Raw genomic sequence first — 16,979 nt, forward strand, 5'->3', positions numbered from 1 at the left:
TGGAGGGCAGAAGGAACTGGGGGAAGGAGCAGAGCAGAGCAGAATAGAACAGAACAGAATAAACTTAACCCAAGCCCTGAATCATGCAGGGCTTTAAGCTGATAACCAGCTACTTGAATTGCACCTGGCAGCCAAGTGGCAATTAGTGCAGCTCTCAAAGTAAAGGCTTTACATGGGTGCCTTGAGGGGCACCATAACTACTCGAGCGGCTGCATTCTGGCCCAGCTGTAGCTTCTGAATGCTCTTCAAGGACAGCCCCATGGAGCATGAATTGACAGTAGTCAAATCAAGAGGTGACGAAGGCCTGAGTGCCAGTGGCAGCACCTCCTGTTCCAGGAAAGGTCACAGCTGGCAAACAAGAGGGAGCTGTGAAAAAGCCCTTTGGGCTGCAGCTGCTGCTTACTCCTCAAGCAAGAATTGTGAGTCCAAGAGGACCCCCAGATTGTGAACCAACTTCGCCTGGGGGAGCGCAACTCTTTTGAAGGAATCTCACTGGAATCACTATGCCTTCCAACCCAAAATCACTCCTTTTGTCAGGATTGTCTCAACCTGTTCCTTCCCATTCAGACCCAGACAGTCTCCAGGGCCCTGGACAGTAAAAGTAGTCCTTGCTTAATGACTGCCCTGTTTAGTGACCATTTTAAGTTACAACGGCACTGGAAAAGCAACTTTATGACTGGTCCTCACACTTACAACCATCACAGAGTCACATGACCGAGATTTGGGTACTTAACAACCAGCAATTTACTTAACAACTTAACAATTTGCAACCATTGCCGCATTCCGTGGTCACAATTTGCATGATCCACAGCTGGCTTCTGACAAGCAGAGTCAATGGAGAATCTGGCAGTAAAATCGCAAGTCACGGTCACACGATGTCTCGCTTCACAACCATGGCGGAAGTGAGGTCGTAAGTCCATCACGGTCATGTGATGTCTTGCTTACACAACCGTGTTGCTCAGCAATGGAGTTGCTGGTCCCAATTGTGGTTGTTAAGCAAAGATTACCTGTACTTTCATAGCACCACTGATTCAGTCAGGGGCATGATGTAAACGGGCACACTGACGAAACCTGCCATGCCAATGGATGATTTTGTTGAGTGGTTTCATGGAGCAGGGAGAGCGTCAAGCTCTGTGGCACCCCACAGCAGAGAAGCTGAGGGTTTGATACCACCCCACCCCCCAAACTGAACCTGTTCTTCCACCAGAGGAAATGTCTGCATCTCCCTGTTCCTGGGCTCAGCAGATCATTGCAGAGATTGCAGTCAAGTTTCTCTTCCACTCTTTTTATTGCCCTCCAGTGTAGTTTAGCATCCTGCTCATGGAGTCTCCAGTACCCTTCCTTTGTATGACATTCCTTAGGACTCTCTTCTTTGACACCCGCCCCCCCCAAAGCGGTTCTGCTTCTAATGTCTGACGTTTCAAATCGCTCTCTCTTCGCTTCCTGCACCTGGAGTAACACACTGCCACGTTCTTGGGACCACCTGTGAAACCCCATCAACTTATTCTGATGGCCTCCTGGGCCCATGCGGGGAAGGGGTGGGGCCTCCTGGGCAGTGTTTCTCAGCTGTGGACCCCACGTGCTAGAAGGGCCTCCCTCTCAAGGTCAGGCTAGCTCTCCCAAGGGTGCCCCTTGGGGAGTGAGGATTGTCATCATTGGGTTTATAAGCATGCGCTTTATTTTAAATTTGGATTTCCCTTCTTGGTTTACTACGTGTTTTATGTTTTCATTGATATAAACTCCCTGGAGTCAGTGCTGATCATGCTGGTATAAAAACTGAAATTGAAATGGAAATGATAATGATAATAAATAATAATAATAATATAAAATATTGGAATAGAAGGCTCAGAAAACAGAAAAATTGCAGAAAGTGTCTTTGAAAACGTAAGAAAAATACTTTAGACTTATACTTTACAACACAGATGTAATTTTTTTTAAATCAAAAAACAGATGTTCGAATATTGGCCTAAAAACAGTTCTGTATTAAAAAGCGACCCTTTAACGTACAATAAGCTTAGTTCTATTTTAAAGTTCTGAATCAAATAGAGTTTCTCTGATAAAAAAAATTAATTTCTCTTGAAGCAGTTTAGTGTAGAGGTTACGGGGCTGGACTAGAAACCAAGAGACCATGAGCTCTTGTAGAGAGTAAGGAAGATGACCTTGATGGAAACAGGCACGCTCCAGTACTAAGACATACCTTAACTCCACAACAGACAGAAAATACAGTATGCGGAAGAGGCTCAGACAGATACCTCCCTACGTCACAGGCGTATAAGCGGGAGAGGAGGTACAGTGCACAATCATACTTGCAAGTGTCTGTTATTATAACGAATAAAATAGTTTTAGCCCTTAGTGGAGCTAATTTCCTGGTCTGGTCTACCTGGTGGGGCTGACAGTTCTAATCCTGCCTCAGGCATGAAAGCCAGCTGGGTAACTTTGGGCCTCTCTCTCGTCCCAAACTACCTCAAAGAGTTGTTGCTATGGGGAAAATAGGAGGCAGGAGCATTATATACCCCATCTTGAGTTACACAAAATACAAGTTGGAGATAAATACAATAATTAGAGAACTGGGTGACTTACTTTTCCAATGTTTGTGTTATCTAGCGCTGCATCAACTTCATCTAAGACAAAAAAGGGAGCAGGCCTAAAACTGAAAGAACAAAGTGAACACAAACGGATTTTTTAAAATTAATGAGTGGTCCCACGAACTGAAGGCTGAAGGCTGCCAGATTTATAATTCAAAAGCAAGTAAAGGACAGAGATGAGCATGAAAAAGCCCCGATTACAGTACAAGGAGAGCTGACTCATAGATACTTAAAAACATGTGGTCTACCCACAGATAATGACGGCTTACTTTGCCTGAGTTTTTGGAAAAATGTTTTCAAGAGTTACTCTCATTATCCCCCGAATTGGATTTGGAAATCAATGACGTGGAGAGAGTTAGAACCAGTCTGAAGATTTCCTCCGATTATTGTCACATTTCTGAGGGTTGCAGTTTGGGATGTGGTTTGAGAAAGGCATGTGAAACCTCTTCACTGAAATTTAAAGAAGACAAGACCCAGATCTTTCCTGATCTCTGAGGAAGGAATTTTCTTTGGCTCGGGCCTTGGCTAAAGAAATACATATTTTTCTTATTTCTCGGAATTTTCTATCTGTCCAGCACTAATGAGAGTAAGCACTTTATGGATCCTGATGCAGCACCGGCCTCTGTTATTGCTCAGTGACTGATTATCACCATTTTGAAATGCCCGTTTTTTCTTGGGTAAGGTTTCCATGTTTTGTTTTTGGTTGGTCTGCATTACCCTCTGCTGGGTCTTGTCCTAAATGTTTATTTTAATTTCATTAAGCACAGTGGGCAGGAGGAAGGTGGTGAACTTGTTCTCTGTGAAAGTAGTTTTCATTTGTTTTTGTTGCTTTGATTTCCTTTTAAGTATTTTTGTTATATATTTTTAATTTTAGGTATATCTACTTTCATCGCTGGTTGGATTATTTTTGTAATAATGCTTTGGGGCCATATAGTAAAAGGTAAAGGTAAAGGTTTCCCTTGACGTAAAGTCCAGTCGTGTCCGACTCTAGGGGGCGGTGCTCATCTCCGTTTCAAAGCCTTGGAGCCGGCGTTGTCCATAGGACACTTCCGGGTCATGACTCACGGAACGCCGTTACCTTCCCGCCGAAGCAGTACCAATTAATCTACTCACATTTGCATGTTTTCGAACTGCTTGGTGTGCAGGAGCTGGGACGAGCAACGGGAGCTCACCCCGCCGCGCGGTTTCGAACCGCCGACCTTCCGATCGGCAGCTCAGCGGTTTAACCCGCAGCGCCACCGCGTCCCTTAGGGGCCATATAGTACTCATCCACATATCTATAATGGTCCTATTCACTGCTTTTGAGGCACCTTATTTTCTATGATTTCTATGTACGTACTACATTTCACGTTTTTGTATGTCAGGATTAAGGATATTGAGTTGAAATGTGAAAGGTATGCAAAATACTCTTAAAAGCAGAAAGATATTTAAAATAATATATAGATATAAAGCTGATTTTATATTTTTATAAGAATCTCATCTCAGAAATGATGAAACATCTGTTTTGTCTGAAATTAGACCGTCAGGTATTTCATGTATCAGTGGTAATAGTACTAACGCAGCAGGAATTATGTTGTTAGGAAAGAGGTTAATAATACAAGGATATATTGATCCTTGTGGGCATTTTATTATTATTAATCTGAGGATTTTTGACTTTGACTTAGGTCTTGTTAATTTTTATGGGCTTATTGAAAATAATCCTGATTTATTTCATAGATGCTTGGCAAAACTGCATGGATTAGTATATGATCATTAATTCTAGGGGGCAACATCAATCTATTGATGTACCCAGTTATCAATAGGAATATCCCTCCTAAAAATATAGTTATAATCAAAATCAGAAGGTGATCCAGGCTTATATACAAAAGTTTTAGTTGACAGGTGTGTGGCATAAATGCTATCCTTAGATGAGCAACTTTTGCCATTTAACCCCCTGATGGAAAAAAAAAATCTCAATTACGGGGGTGGAGAGGAGATTTTATTTTGCCTTAAGTTTATTCAAAGTTGCTCATTCTTGCCAGTGGGGAAAAATGTGCCCCCATAGAAATACCCCTTTCTGTTGGGAGTTCTTGGTGTGAACATCCCTGCCTTCTACAAAACATGAAGTTTGCAACTTTGAGCAGGCACGACCGATTGGAGTAGTGAGAAGAAAAGATACCTGTCACCTTACCTTCCTTTTCCAGAAACAGTAGCAAGACTCAGTTTGTTACCTGTGCATCGCAAACACAAGTGCCAGGGCTGCCACAGACTTCTCTCCTCCTGAGAGGTTGTCCATTGGCATAAATCGCTTCCCAGGAGCGACGCAGTTATAGCCGATGCCTCCCAAGTAAGGCTCCTCAGGATTCTCTGGACTAAGAAAGGCCTACAACATCCACAACATTTCTTCATTCAGTTCAGAAGTGGAGGGTGTTAAGCTCAGTTTTATGATGACCCCTGTTCTTTGCCAGGGGGGCAGGGAGTGTTTCAAAAGGTGGCTGGACTGCTACTTCACACCTGGTTGTAATCTTGTGTTCCTCAGGTGGTAGATAGTTCTCTAAACTATTTAACATATAGATAATTCCACCAGGAGATACCTGACGTTTGGGGTTTGGTGCCACCAGAACTCTGAGGATACCTAATTTTATCTCTCCATCTGAACTCACAAAAGCTGTTTGTCTGCTATCAGAATGGCAAGTGACCTGAAGCTTAAGCGAGATAAGATAAAAAGGGATTCGACCTGCACTGGATAGATGATATGCTTTCTGAGGACCCAGGATCATAATATATATTTTTAAAACTATATTCTGGGGTGAATGTGCTAGTCATTAGTTAGTTTGCCTCCCCCCATATACACCTATCCATACCTTGATGTGGCCAGAAGTGACCCTTCGAAGTGCCCCCCCCCCAAGCAGCATCTAAGAGAAAAGCCTCTCTGGAGGACAGCACTCCGTGGTGCAGCGCCTTCCCTCTCCAAGCTCACCTGCTCTTCTTCCCAGGGCTGTGGGGCCTCTTCCTTTCTTTTGCATTTTTCCAGATTTTAAGGGACCTCTTAGGAACCTTTTAATGGATTTTGAGGTCTTCATGTTTTAAAGTGTTAAGACCTCTCTCTGTTTCATGTAACTGTTTAACCTTTATTCAGTGTCTCATTCTGTAATTACATTTTATTGCTTATGTCTCAGTTTAGCAACTTTGATGTACACTGCAGAGCGTGGAAATGGCATATGTAAACAAATTAATATCAACAATTCTTAATGGTGATGTATTGTCAAGTTTCTATTTTTAGTTAATACTAATGAAATACTAACCTGAGCACTGTTGTTTCTACAAAGTTTCTTGTAGATCTGATCAATAGCGACTGACACATGCTCAAAACACTGGCTGAATCGCTCATATCTCTTTTTTTTCACTTTTTCAAATTCTTGCCTACATAATCTGGCTTCCTTCCTACGGGCTTCAAATGCTATGGAAGAATAAATGGAACAGAACGCAGCGTTAAGTATTAGAATTCGTATTATTAAATATATTACCTCCCCTTAAGTTATCAGCGAACACAATAATAACCGTTATTAGAAAGAAATACGTGCCATACAGTCCTCCACAATTTAAACATACATTCTATTTCAACTTGTAGGCCATATTTGTCTTTTTCATGGAAGAAAAGAAGTAAAAATAAACCTTGAGTGGCAATACTTGGTTCTGATTTTTTTTTTGTCCTTCCTTCAAAATAACTATTTCTCTGAAAAGAATATATTATTTACTGTAACTATTCTCTTCATTTAACAGTACTACAATAATACTGCTGCTGAACACAGTTGGAAATAACAAAAAGTCATAAGGTGGACCATTTGTGTCCTACTGCACATGCCAGCATTACAATTTACTGTGCTGTTACTCTTGATCTGTTTGAAGCATTCGCAGTCATCAAATATGCAAGGGTTTAGGTGTAGAGTACAATATGCTGATCTGTGTTTATAAATATAGACGCATACATACAAAGTCAAACTGAATAGAGCCAAAACTGATTCACTGGCAAAAGTCCAAATTAGAGAGATAAAACAAAGTGAAGTGTTACAAAACAAGAATGCCTAAATCTCACAAATAATTAATGAAAAAAGGTTTAGCATGAATTACCATTGACAGATTCTTGGAATCTGCCTGTAACAATATGCAGCTTCTCCAGTGCTTTCAGATTTGGTGCCGTTGTTTTTAACAAAACATTTTCTTTACATGCTACTTCTTGCTGAAGTTCTTCTAAGTGAGTCTCTATCTCTTTGTCAGATTGCAAATCCTAATTGTAAAATGAAACAATTAGTTATGACAGCAACCAAGAAATATTTCTGAACCATTAAGGACTGAAGTCTCAAGAGGTAAAGAGTAAGCGGGGTAGATCTACGAACAGCTATAGCACTGATATGATAAAATAACGTAGAATTTTGAAGATGGGAAAAGAACACAAATTACAGTATGGCTGTTGAAGTGTGCCTTTTGAAAGCCATACCCTGTATTTATCAAAATGCATTATTTGAATATCCATTATACCCCAGGGATATCTGCAGGGTATGGTTAAAAAGAAAGCCAGTGGTGTGATTGAAACTCTGCCTATTTTTGATGTGTGATACACATAAAGACCAGGCTGAGCTTTGATTGTATTGTTATGGCTGCCGACTTGATTTTTGGGGACCACACCCTGCAAACATCTGTTACACTCACTATTGCATAATCAAGTATACACTTTCCCATTGGAGAAATAGAGCTTCTCAGTAACAATCTTTTATAGGCATAATGTTGAAACTACCCAATTCTAACTATGTGAAGTACCACTTTTGGAATCCAAACCAAACGAGATGTGAAACTGTGTGGCTGAAAGTTAATGCACTTGCTTTAAAAATTACCTACGAGAGCGCTTAAACAGAATCAGAACTTACTTACTGAAAGGCAGTTTCAAGATTTCTTTATTTCATGAAGCCCTAGATAAAAATCACACTATACTTGGCTGAAATACCACTTCCTACATCTTGACTGAAATGATTTTTTTTTAGGCATTGTGGGCTACCTAAGAAACAACAGCAGTATGTTGCACATTTTTAACACTATATTCAGTTGAACAGAAAATGTTTACGTACAGTAAAATAAACTAAGACATGCAATTCTTAGAGCGTAAAATCTTAAAACAGGAAAGATGGCTGGTTTCAATCCTCACCTATAATGCAAAGTCAAAGTAATGCAAAGCTTTATGGGGTGCCTAGGGTAACAAGCAATGGAAACTAAATATATTATATTACCTTTAACTGTTCTCTAACACTGCTATAGTCTATCTGAATTGCCTCTTCTCTTTCATAGATACCAGCAGTGACTTCTGTGCTTTCAGTATCAGGTTCCAGCTGTACCAAACAGTTTAGTTAGTATTAATATATAAAGGTTTAAAAAAAGAGCAGCACTATCTCACTTCTCTGAACCTGGCCAAGTTTTGAGGGATTAAAACATCCTTACTATGTACTATACATTTATTTTTTACTTTAACAGAAAAAAATATGATGCAGAATGAACAATATTTAATTCTCATATTTGTGCAATAAGGTCTCAATATTCTTACTACGTACTATACATTTATTTTTTACTTTAACAGAAAAAAATATGATGCAGAATGAACAATCTTTAATTCTCATATTTGTGCAATAAAGTCTCAATATTCACCTTCTAAAAATCTAGTTTGATGAAGTTTTATTGGCTTACACAATTATGTGCAGATTCTCCACACCTAAAATTTCCTTAATGGCTCTGCCACAGAGCAGGCTACTGTACCTCAATTTCACTAATGTCATCCAGTGATCCCAAAAGAAGGCTTATCCTTAAATCCTGAAGCTTGCATTCCAGAAGCCTGTTATGTCGCTCTAATTTCTTCTGTTCCAGAGAGCATTCAATAGCTCCTGCTTCCTTCTGTAATGTTGCTAACTCTCTGCCAGCAAAAGGCAAAAGCAAATAAAATGCAACATTAGTATTTCTGCTAACAAACTTGAAAAACAGGACAAAGTTTTCCACATAACATGCAGTTAGCCTCAGACAAGACTAGAGAAGATAACGTAACAATCTCAAAATACTCTTCAACTAAATTTTTAAGCACAAATTATTTATCTAAATGTAATATAGCATTCTAGATCTTCAGCACTTTCTCCCCAAATTCAGCACATTTATTGCTCATTGGACCATCCCAGTAGTGAGATAAATAAACTAGCCAAGATTTTCCAAACTGCATTCACAGAACCCTGCATGGGGATCCATGAGAGACTACAGGGAAAAAAAGATTCACTCAAATGCAGCCAATTTTCTATTGGTAATCTTGATCAGGGTTTCCAGGAGTTTTCTGTTTTTTAAACTAAAAGTTTCTGCAGACTGAAAAAGTTTGAAAACTCAGAAACATTTAGTCTAGTTTTGGGGGTTTCAAACTTTTTCAGGTATTTATCTATTTATATACAGAGAAGATATTTGTTTATATTTACTGAATGTTTACCCTGCCTTTCCATTTTCTCAACAACCAAAACAGCTTACAGTAAATGTGCAGCAATACAGCATAGATGTTAATGGTGTAGAATACAGTAATATACTTTATACCAAAGTGATTCTTATTTCTTAAAGACACAGAAGCTCATCTGCTTTGCTCATCTGCTAAATATTGTAACCAAACGAAGTTTGCATTATTTCACCTATGAAGCTCTGTTACACTCAAGGCAACATAAAATACCAGAGGGGCCAGTCCGTTAGCACTGGAAGAATGCCTTTAAGGGTCTAGGCGTCCAGTGCAGACATAGCTTGTCAAGGAGATTTGGAAATGCCCCCTTCAAGTATTACAAGGGCGGTTTGGGTGACAGTGCGCACCGACATGCATATATATGCCTTGCATTTTCTCTTAAAATTCAAAGTCATCCTATAATAAAGAAGGCAACATTACTTACTGTAGAATGAGAACCATCTGACACTAAAGATACACAAATACAAAATGGCTTTTGCATATTTAACTCTAAGATCCTTGCTCTGCAAGAGATTATTCCAGGATTCTATTAGTTCAGGAGTGACTTAAGGGATTACTGCTCAGGCATGGGAAGTATGGGAATTTGCTCTGCTGTGGATAAAGAGTGGTTTACAGATGTGTACAATACTGAATCCCTAGCTAAGAATTCAGGACTCATCTGAGAGGCCTCAAAACAGTCCTGGCAGCCTGTGGAAGAATGAATGTGGGGCCAGTTAAGGGTTATGCTGTACTAGATAACCAAAGGATCAAGTTCAACCTTGAACATTAAGCATTAGTTGGGGAGGAAAATGGAAAGAATTAGATCTTGATTAGAGTGAGATATCCTTGAGATGAAAGATGTCAAGATAGAGGACTACTATGTCTGTCTGAAAGCGAGATATGTCAGAATCACTGCCTGTCATGCAGTCATTAATAGTGTTTAAAAAGCAACCTTTATTAAAAAAAAGACTGCATATGTAAATGTCTCAAATGATTTGAGAGCAAGCAGTGTCAAGGTTACCAAGAGATTTCAGACTGGAGCAGATAAGATGGGGTCACCAGAGGTTTGAGTCTTCTCTCCTCAAATACCATAATCACTAAAATATACATCATCAACAAAGAAAAAAGAAAAGAAGGAAAGCTGAATTAGTAGTCAGGTGAACTACAGAACATTTTCCCAGCCGTTAGACTTCAATCTTAAGAGTGTCACGTTCCCCGTTTCAATGTGCATGGTACATCGTAACGTTTCGCATGTCAACTTGCTGATGCGTGTTTCGGTTGGGAGGGGAGGAGGATTCTTCTCCTGGGATGTTATCTGTATTCGGCTGAATGGAATGTGTTTGGGTTATTTCGTGTGTTCAAGGTTTTCTTCCCAGGACACCAGCAGCAATTGTCACCAGCACCTGCGGTGGGGAATTTGAAACGGTTGGGCGAGGGGAGGGATTACGTTCGCACCGAGGGTTTTTAGTTTGTATTTGGCGCGCTTTTGCTCATTCTCAGCTTTCTCTGTATTTGCACACTATTCTTTAATAAATCAGATATCATTAAGTTCCTGCTTGTGAGTCTGAGTCTATTAGGGTAGGCAATCATTACATAAAGCTGAGAATCTCAAAGTTGAACCGTTAGCCCCTTTCCAGATTTATCTTGTGAGGGAGTAGAGCTAGCGATGACTGAACCTAAAAAACAGACCGGTGGCAGCGAGGAAACGAGCGATGGGGAACCTGATTCTACGGTTAAGAGAATAGGGAGGGACCCCACTCGAGAACTATCAGAGGTACAGGAGATTTCGAGTTCCAGCCTGGAGGAAGAGGAGGTTGGAGAAAGAAGAGCGCCTGGAGCCACCGGAGAGTCACCAGGTGAGCTGATCACCTGGGATGAAGCAAAGGTCCCCTACCAGGGATGTCCAAGATGTCCTGGAAGCAGCAGTACCCACTGTCCCCAATCGTTGTGAGGAAGGAGGGGGAGTGGCAGGACGGACGAGGGAAAGAGGACTCCCAAACCCCTGAAAGGATAAGAGTATTGGAGGCAAAATTTGAGTCAATGGAATATATGCTAAAGAAACTGTCAATGGACTGGGGGCCCCGGGTGAGGAGTAGAGGGGAATCAAGCACCAGGGATTCATCCCCTTCTCCCCCCCCCCCCCCCAGTGGCATCACAGCTGGAAAGAGGCAGGAGACGGCACAGGGCTGAGCCAAAATCTCACAGAATGAGAATTTCGAGGTCCCCTCCTCGAGAGCGGAGATCACCAGTAACCAAGAGAAAGACCGACCGCCCAGATGTTGCAAGGGGGCCGCCTGGGGCGGGAGTGAAAGACTTTGCAGTTAAATTTGACGGGGATCCAACTAAGTTGTCATTCTTCCCTACTAATGCAAGGAATTATATGGATGAATTTGGCCCGTATTTCCGTTCCAAAAGGGCCAAGATAAATGCCATTGCCAACAAGTTAAAGGGGCGAGCTGCTGACTGGTATGTCCAGTTAAACGAGGTGGACGCTCCTGAGCTTGATGATTTTGAAGAATTCCTGTGGGCGTTGAAGTTACACTTTGTAGACCCATTAGCCAAAGAAAGAGCGAAGCGGGCTCTAAAAGAACTCAGCCAGGGGCAACGGTCCGTAGCAGACTATGCCCTCGAATTTAAGGCTTTGGCTGGAAAGGTTGATGACTGGTCCCAGTCTACCTTAATAGAGCAATTTAAAGAGGGTCTGAATATGGAGGTCCTGAGGTGGTCGTTGGGCAGGAACGACCCAGATACCTTGTACGAATGGATACAGTTGGCAGGGAAGGCTGAACGTGCACATGAGACCTTCGCACACAGCAAGAGGGCATTAAGACACGTGGCGATCAGCAAGGGACCCTGACCAACTGCCCCGACTGGGAAACCCGGGCACCGTGCCTGGGAGGAGGAGAGGGAGCGGCGTTACACCAAAGGCCAATGCCTTCGGTGCGGGAAGGAGGGCCACAGGGCGGCTGCTTGCCCAAAAGCCAAGGCAGAGGATCGGTCTGGAAAAGCGATGGGCAAATCTCCCTCACTGCCCAGGAGAATGAAGGCAGCCAAGGCGGAAACCGAAATTGAGGAGGTACCTTACTTCGGGGGATAGGAGGAAAGCAATCTTAAAGAGCCGGTGGGAAACGCCAGCCACCTGCTCTGAAAAGCGCCTGTGGGCAGGTGGTGGAAGACGGGCATGAAGATGTTTTGGTGAGTGCAAATTGTCCCACGCTGAATGTGAAAGTAAAGTTAGGCTCCCGCACAAAGACTGGTGAGGTTTGGGCGCTAATAGACTTGGGGTGTTCACGATGCTTAACGCACCCCAATGTGGTGGCTGCTTTGGATCTACCCAGCTTCCCCCTGCAGCAGCCCATGGTTTTCACCCAGCTGGATGGTTCAACTGCGGGGAGGGGGGGTCCAGTGACTCATTTCACAGGAACGGTGGCGTTGCAATTGGGCAGCCACCGTGAGGGGTTACAGTTTGTGGTAGCACCTGTGGGTCATCCCCTAGTCATCTTAGGGATTCCCTGGCTGGTCCAACAAAACCCCTACATAAACTGGGAACACAGGACTCTGACTTTTTCGGATGGCTTTTACCAAGCCCCTGCAGCGGACTGAGTTCTTACTGCTGTAGTGGGGAGGGCTGCGGCAGCAACCCCTCGGTTCAGCATAGCACCACTGGAGGGCTTACCGGATAAATACCAGGACTTTGCTGATGTGTTTGGGGAGATGGAAGCGGACCAACTTCCTCATCGAAAAACTGACTGTGAGATAGAGTTGGTCCCCAACGCTCAACTGCCCAAGCCGAAGATTTATGCAATGACCCAAAAAGAGCTTGAGGCGCTGCAGGATTTTGTTGATAAAAACTTGGCCAGCGGGTTTATCGAGCCAGCGAACTCTCCAGTCGGAGCCCCCGTGCTGTTCCGTGACAAGAAGGATGGCACGTTAAGACTTTGTACAGACTATAGGGGGTTAAATGCCGTCTCGATATCAAACAAATATCCTTTGCCAATAATAAAAGACATGTTAGCACATCTGTCAAAGGGGAAAATCTTCTCAAAGCTGGATTTGCGGGAAGCCTATTTCCGCATCCGCATCTGAGAAGGGGATGAGTGGAAGACTGCTTTTAATTGTCCATTGGGTTCTTTCCAGTATAAGGTCTTACCTTTTGGGTTGGCGGGAGCACCCGGGGTGTTTATGCAATTGATAAATGAAGTGTTACATGACCATTTGTTTAAAGGTGTACTGGTGTATCTAGATGATGTTTTGATTTACACAGAGACTGAGGAAGAGCATGAACGCCTAATTAGGCAGGTGCTTAGCAAGCTTAGGAGTGCCAAACTGTATGCCAAACTGTCAAAATGTGAGTTTCACAAAACTCGACTTGACTATCTGGGGTATAGAATATCTGACAAAGGAATTGAGATGGACCCTGAAAAAATCCAAGCGATATTGGGGTGGGAATGCCCACGTACCAGGAGGCAACTCCAAAGTTTTCTCGGATTTAGCAACTATTATCGCCAGTTCATCCAGGGGTTCGCTGAAATTGCCTTGCCCCTTACTGATCTACTACGTACCAAGGGGTTGGGGGACACACGCAAGGTGAAGAACCCGGGGGCAGTACTCAATTGGACACCTGAATGCCAGGCAGCTTTCGAAAAACTTAAAAGCCTTTTCACTGCTGAGCCCATTTTGCAGCACCCCAATCCCACGCAACCCTTTGTGGTTCAAGTGGATGCTTCTGATTTTTCAATTGGGGCGCTCTTGCTGCAAAAAGATTCTGACAATCATTTGAAGCCTTGTGCTTATTTGTCCAGGAAGTTTTCTGAAACCGAACGGAGGTGGCATGTTTGGGAAAAGGCGGCTTTTGCAGTCAAGGCAGCTTTGGAAGCCTGGCGCCACCTCTTAGAGGGGGCTAAATGCCCTTTTGAAGTTTGGACTGACCATAAGAATTTAGAAGCGCTCCGCACCCCCCGAAAACTCAGTCCTAAACAGATTCGCTGAGCTCAATTTTTTAGTCATTTTGATTTTCAGCTGAAGTTTATTCCAGGCAAGAAAAACTTCCTGGCTGATGCTCTTTCTCGCTTACCCCAAGATTCAGTCCAAGTGACTGAGATTGTGGGTACTGTGTGGACAGAGCCCCAGCTGGGTCTCCAAGCTGTCACTCGCAGCCAAACCCGTGCGCAGCTGCCTCCAGCCTCGCTCTCACCGGCTGGGAGGAGGGCGCCGATTCCCTCTCAATTGCAACAGCAATTTCTCCAGGAACTGAAATCCGATACTCAGTTGCAGGCAAACAGAGACAATGTAACTTTTGACAGTGACAGTGGGTTAGCTTGGAAGCAAAACCACCTCTATGTGCCTGAGCAGTTGCGATGATAAAGTGGCTGGGCATTTTGGGTTTGTCAAGATGTTGCACTTGGTGCGGCGGCAGTTTTGGTGGCCCACTCTAAGGCATGATGTAAAAGAATATGTTGCTTCCTGTCCTGCGTGTGCAATGTCAAAACGGAAAAGGGGTTAGCCGCAGGGGCTCTTCCAGCCAGTTGCAAGCCCATCCCGCCCTTGGGAGGAGATTTCTATGGATTTCATTGTGGACCTTCCTCCTAGTCAGAAGAAGACTGTGATTTGGGTAGTCAAGGATTATTTTTCCAAGCAAGCCCATTTCATTCCATGTGCTTCAATTCCCTCCGCCCCACAATTGGCCCGCCTTTTTCTAATCCACATCTACCAGATCCACGGTAGCCCCTCCCGTTTGGTCACAGACCGCGGGACACAGTTCACTTCCCAATTTTGGAAATCATTTTTGAAATTGATTGGCACCAAGCAGGCATTGTCCACTGCTTCGCATCCGGAGACTGACGGATCTACAGAGGTTTTAAATTCGACCCTTGAACAATTCTTAAGGGCATTTATAAACTACCAGCAGGACAATTGGGTTGATTTGCTCCCTTTTGCTGAGGTGGCTTACAACAATGCTGTCCATCAGAGCACGGGGCACACCCCTTTTCGTGTTGTTTCTGGGAGAGATTTTGTGCCCATTCCGGAGTTGCCACAACCTCCTACCCAGCCCTGTTCTCCTTCTGATTGGGCTGCTCAACTGGCTGATTCATGGGCGGTGATTCAGCAAGCGTTGGCTGATGCCCAGTCTGCTTACAAATTGCACACAGACAAACGAAGAGCCCTTCAACCTGATTTTAAAGTTGGGGATCAGGTGTATCTGTCCACCAAGTTTATAAAGTCCCCACAGCCATCCTGAAAGCTGGCCCCAAAGTTAGTGGGTCCTTTCCCCATTGTTGGGGTTGTCAATCCTGTCACTTTTAAATTGGCTTTACCTCACAATCTGAAACGTTTGCATCCTGTTTTTCATTGCAGCCTGCTCAAGCCTGTCAGCCATTCTTCCCATTGGCATCCACAGCCTCCCCCTCCTGCTCCGATCATGACTGACGGGCAGCAACATTTTGAGGTGAAGGAGGTCCCTGATTCTCGCAGGCTTTGTGGCACCCTTCAGTACCTGGTTCGATGGAAGCATTTCCCCCACCCCGAGTGGGTGTCTGCTCGTGATGTTACCGCTCCTGTTCTAGTCAGATGCTTTCATTTGGCTTACCCTTTGAAGTCTGCTCCCTGATGTTTTGCTTTTTGGGGGGGGGGCGGTATGTCACGTTCCCCGTTTCAATGTGCATGGTACATCGTAACGTTTCGCATGTCAACTTGCTGATGCGTGTTTCGGTTGGGAGGGGAGGAGGATTCTGTCTCCTGGGATGTTATCTGTATTCGGCTGAATGGAATGTGTTTGGGTTATTTCGTGTGTTCAAGGTTTTCTTCCCAGGACACCAGCAGAAATTGTCACCAGCACCTGCGGCGGGGAATTTGAAATGGTTTGGGCGAGGGGAGGGATTACGTTCGCACCGAGGGTTTTTAGTTTGTATTTGGCGCGCTTTTGCTCATTCTCAGCTTTCTCTGTATTTGCACACTATTCTTTAATAAATCAGATATCATTAAGTTCCTGCTTGTGAGTCTGAGTCTATTAGGGTAGGCAATCATTACAAAGAGAAACTGGAAAATACGAAGGCAAGAGGTGGGTGCTTGTTCCATCCCTATGAAAGAAGGTCTGGCAGGTCTACTATTGCAGTCCCACGCAGTCCAAGGTAAGGAGGGAGGTTTGCAACTCAGGCTTGACAAGGCTATTACAGGTGAAATTCATTACCTTTCCAAGAAGAGTCAGTTACCTGTTCAGAGTGACTAACGCCTTCCTCGATTCTTCAGCTTCACTCTGTGCTTTTGCAACGTCAGTTTTACTAATATTCTGCCTTTCCCTAAGCTGCTGTAATTCTGCCATAACCTCATCCACCATTTGTAAAAAATTCTCTTCATCCTATACAGGAAAAACATTTGTCATTTTTTTTTACAGAAATGCACAGTTGATAAACCAGACTATCTATGCAAGATGCCAGGTACAGACTAATGGTAGTAATAATCAAAATTAGTGACTTTGCCATGATTATTAACAGATCCAAGGCTCTGATTATACTTCACACAACCAAGTGTTGCAGAATTAAAAAAAGCCTTAAACCCACGAATTGCAAACTGGAATGGGCTATGAAAAATCAGCCCCACACCTATAAGAAAGGAATCCATATAACAAAAAAATACTGATTTATCATAGACCATATAAGCTGAACAACTGTTTTATTTCTAATCATAAATTTATTCTATTTCTAGATGAAGATGTATAAGGTATTTTTGTTCATTTGTTTGGTAGAACTTCGCTGCTGATAAATACAAATAAAAAGATGTATATGTATTATAGTTTACTGTCTTACTATCTAACAGGATCAATCTGAAATGTATTTCTATTATAGGTATTCCTCCAGATAAGAAAAACTTGTGCAAAGCCATCTGCCTGTGAATTTTTAAGACATCAGATTGTA

At 43.1% G+C, this 16,979-nt stretch overlaps 1 protein-coding gene across 2 annotated transcripts in view; it reads right to left on the bottom strand.

Annotated features, from left to right (window-relative positions):
- SMC1B (structural maintenance of chromosomes 1B) overlaps positions 1-16,979 on the bottom strand; it is a 61,322-nt gene that overhangs the window by 1,678 nt on the left and 42,665 nt on the right. For both annotated transcript variants that reach the window (XM_063308328.1, XM_063308327.1), the window contains exons 18-24: positions 16,278-16,423; positions 8,367-8,520; positions 7,847-7,945; positions 6,696-6,852; positions 5,870-6,024; positions 4,796-4,947; positions 2,581-2,650 (exon numbers count right to left, since the gene is read on the bottom strand). In XM_063308328.1, the coding sequence (XP_063164398.1) occupies positions 2,581-2,650; positions 4,796-4,947; positions 5,870-6,024; positions 6,696-6,852; positions 7,847-7,945; positions 8,367-8,520; positions 16,278-16,423 (933 nt within the window). The remainder of the gene's footprint in view (positions 1-2,580; positions 2,651-4,795; positions 4,948-5,869; positions 6,025-6,695; positions 6,853-7,846; positions 7,946-8,366; positions 8,521-16,277; positions 16,424-16,979) is intronic.

Source organism: Candoia aspera, chromosome 7 (assembly GCF_035149785.1).
Source record: "Candoia aspera isolate rCanAsp1 chromosome 7, rCanAsp1.hap2, whole genome shotgun sequence".
Classification (NCBI taxonomy): Eukaryota; Metazoa; Chordata; class Lepidosauria; order Squamata; family Boidae; genus Candoia; species Candoia aspera.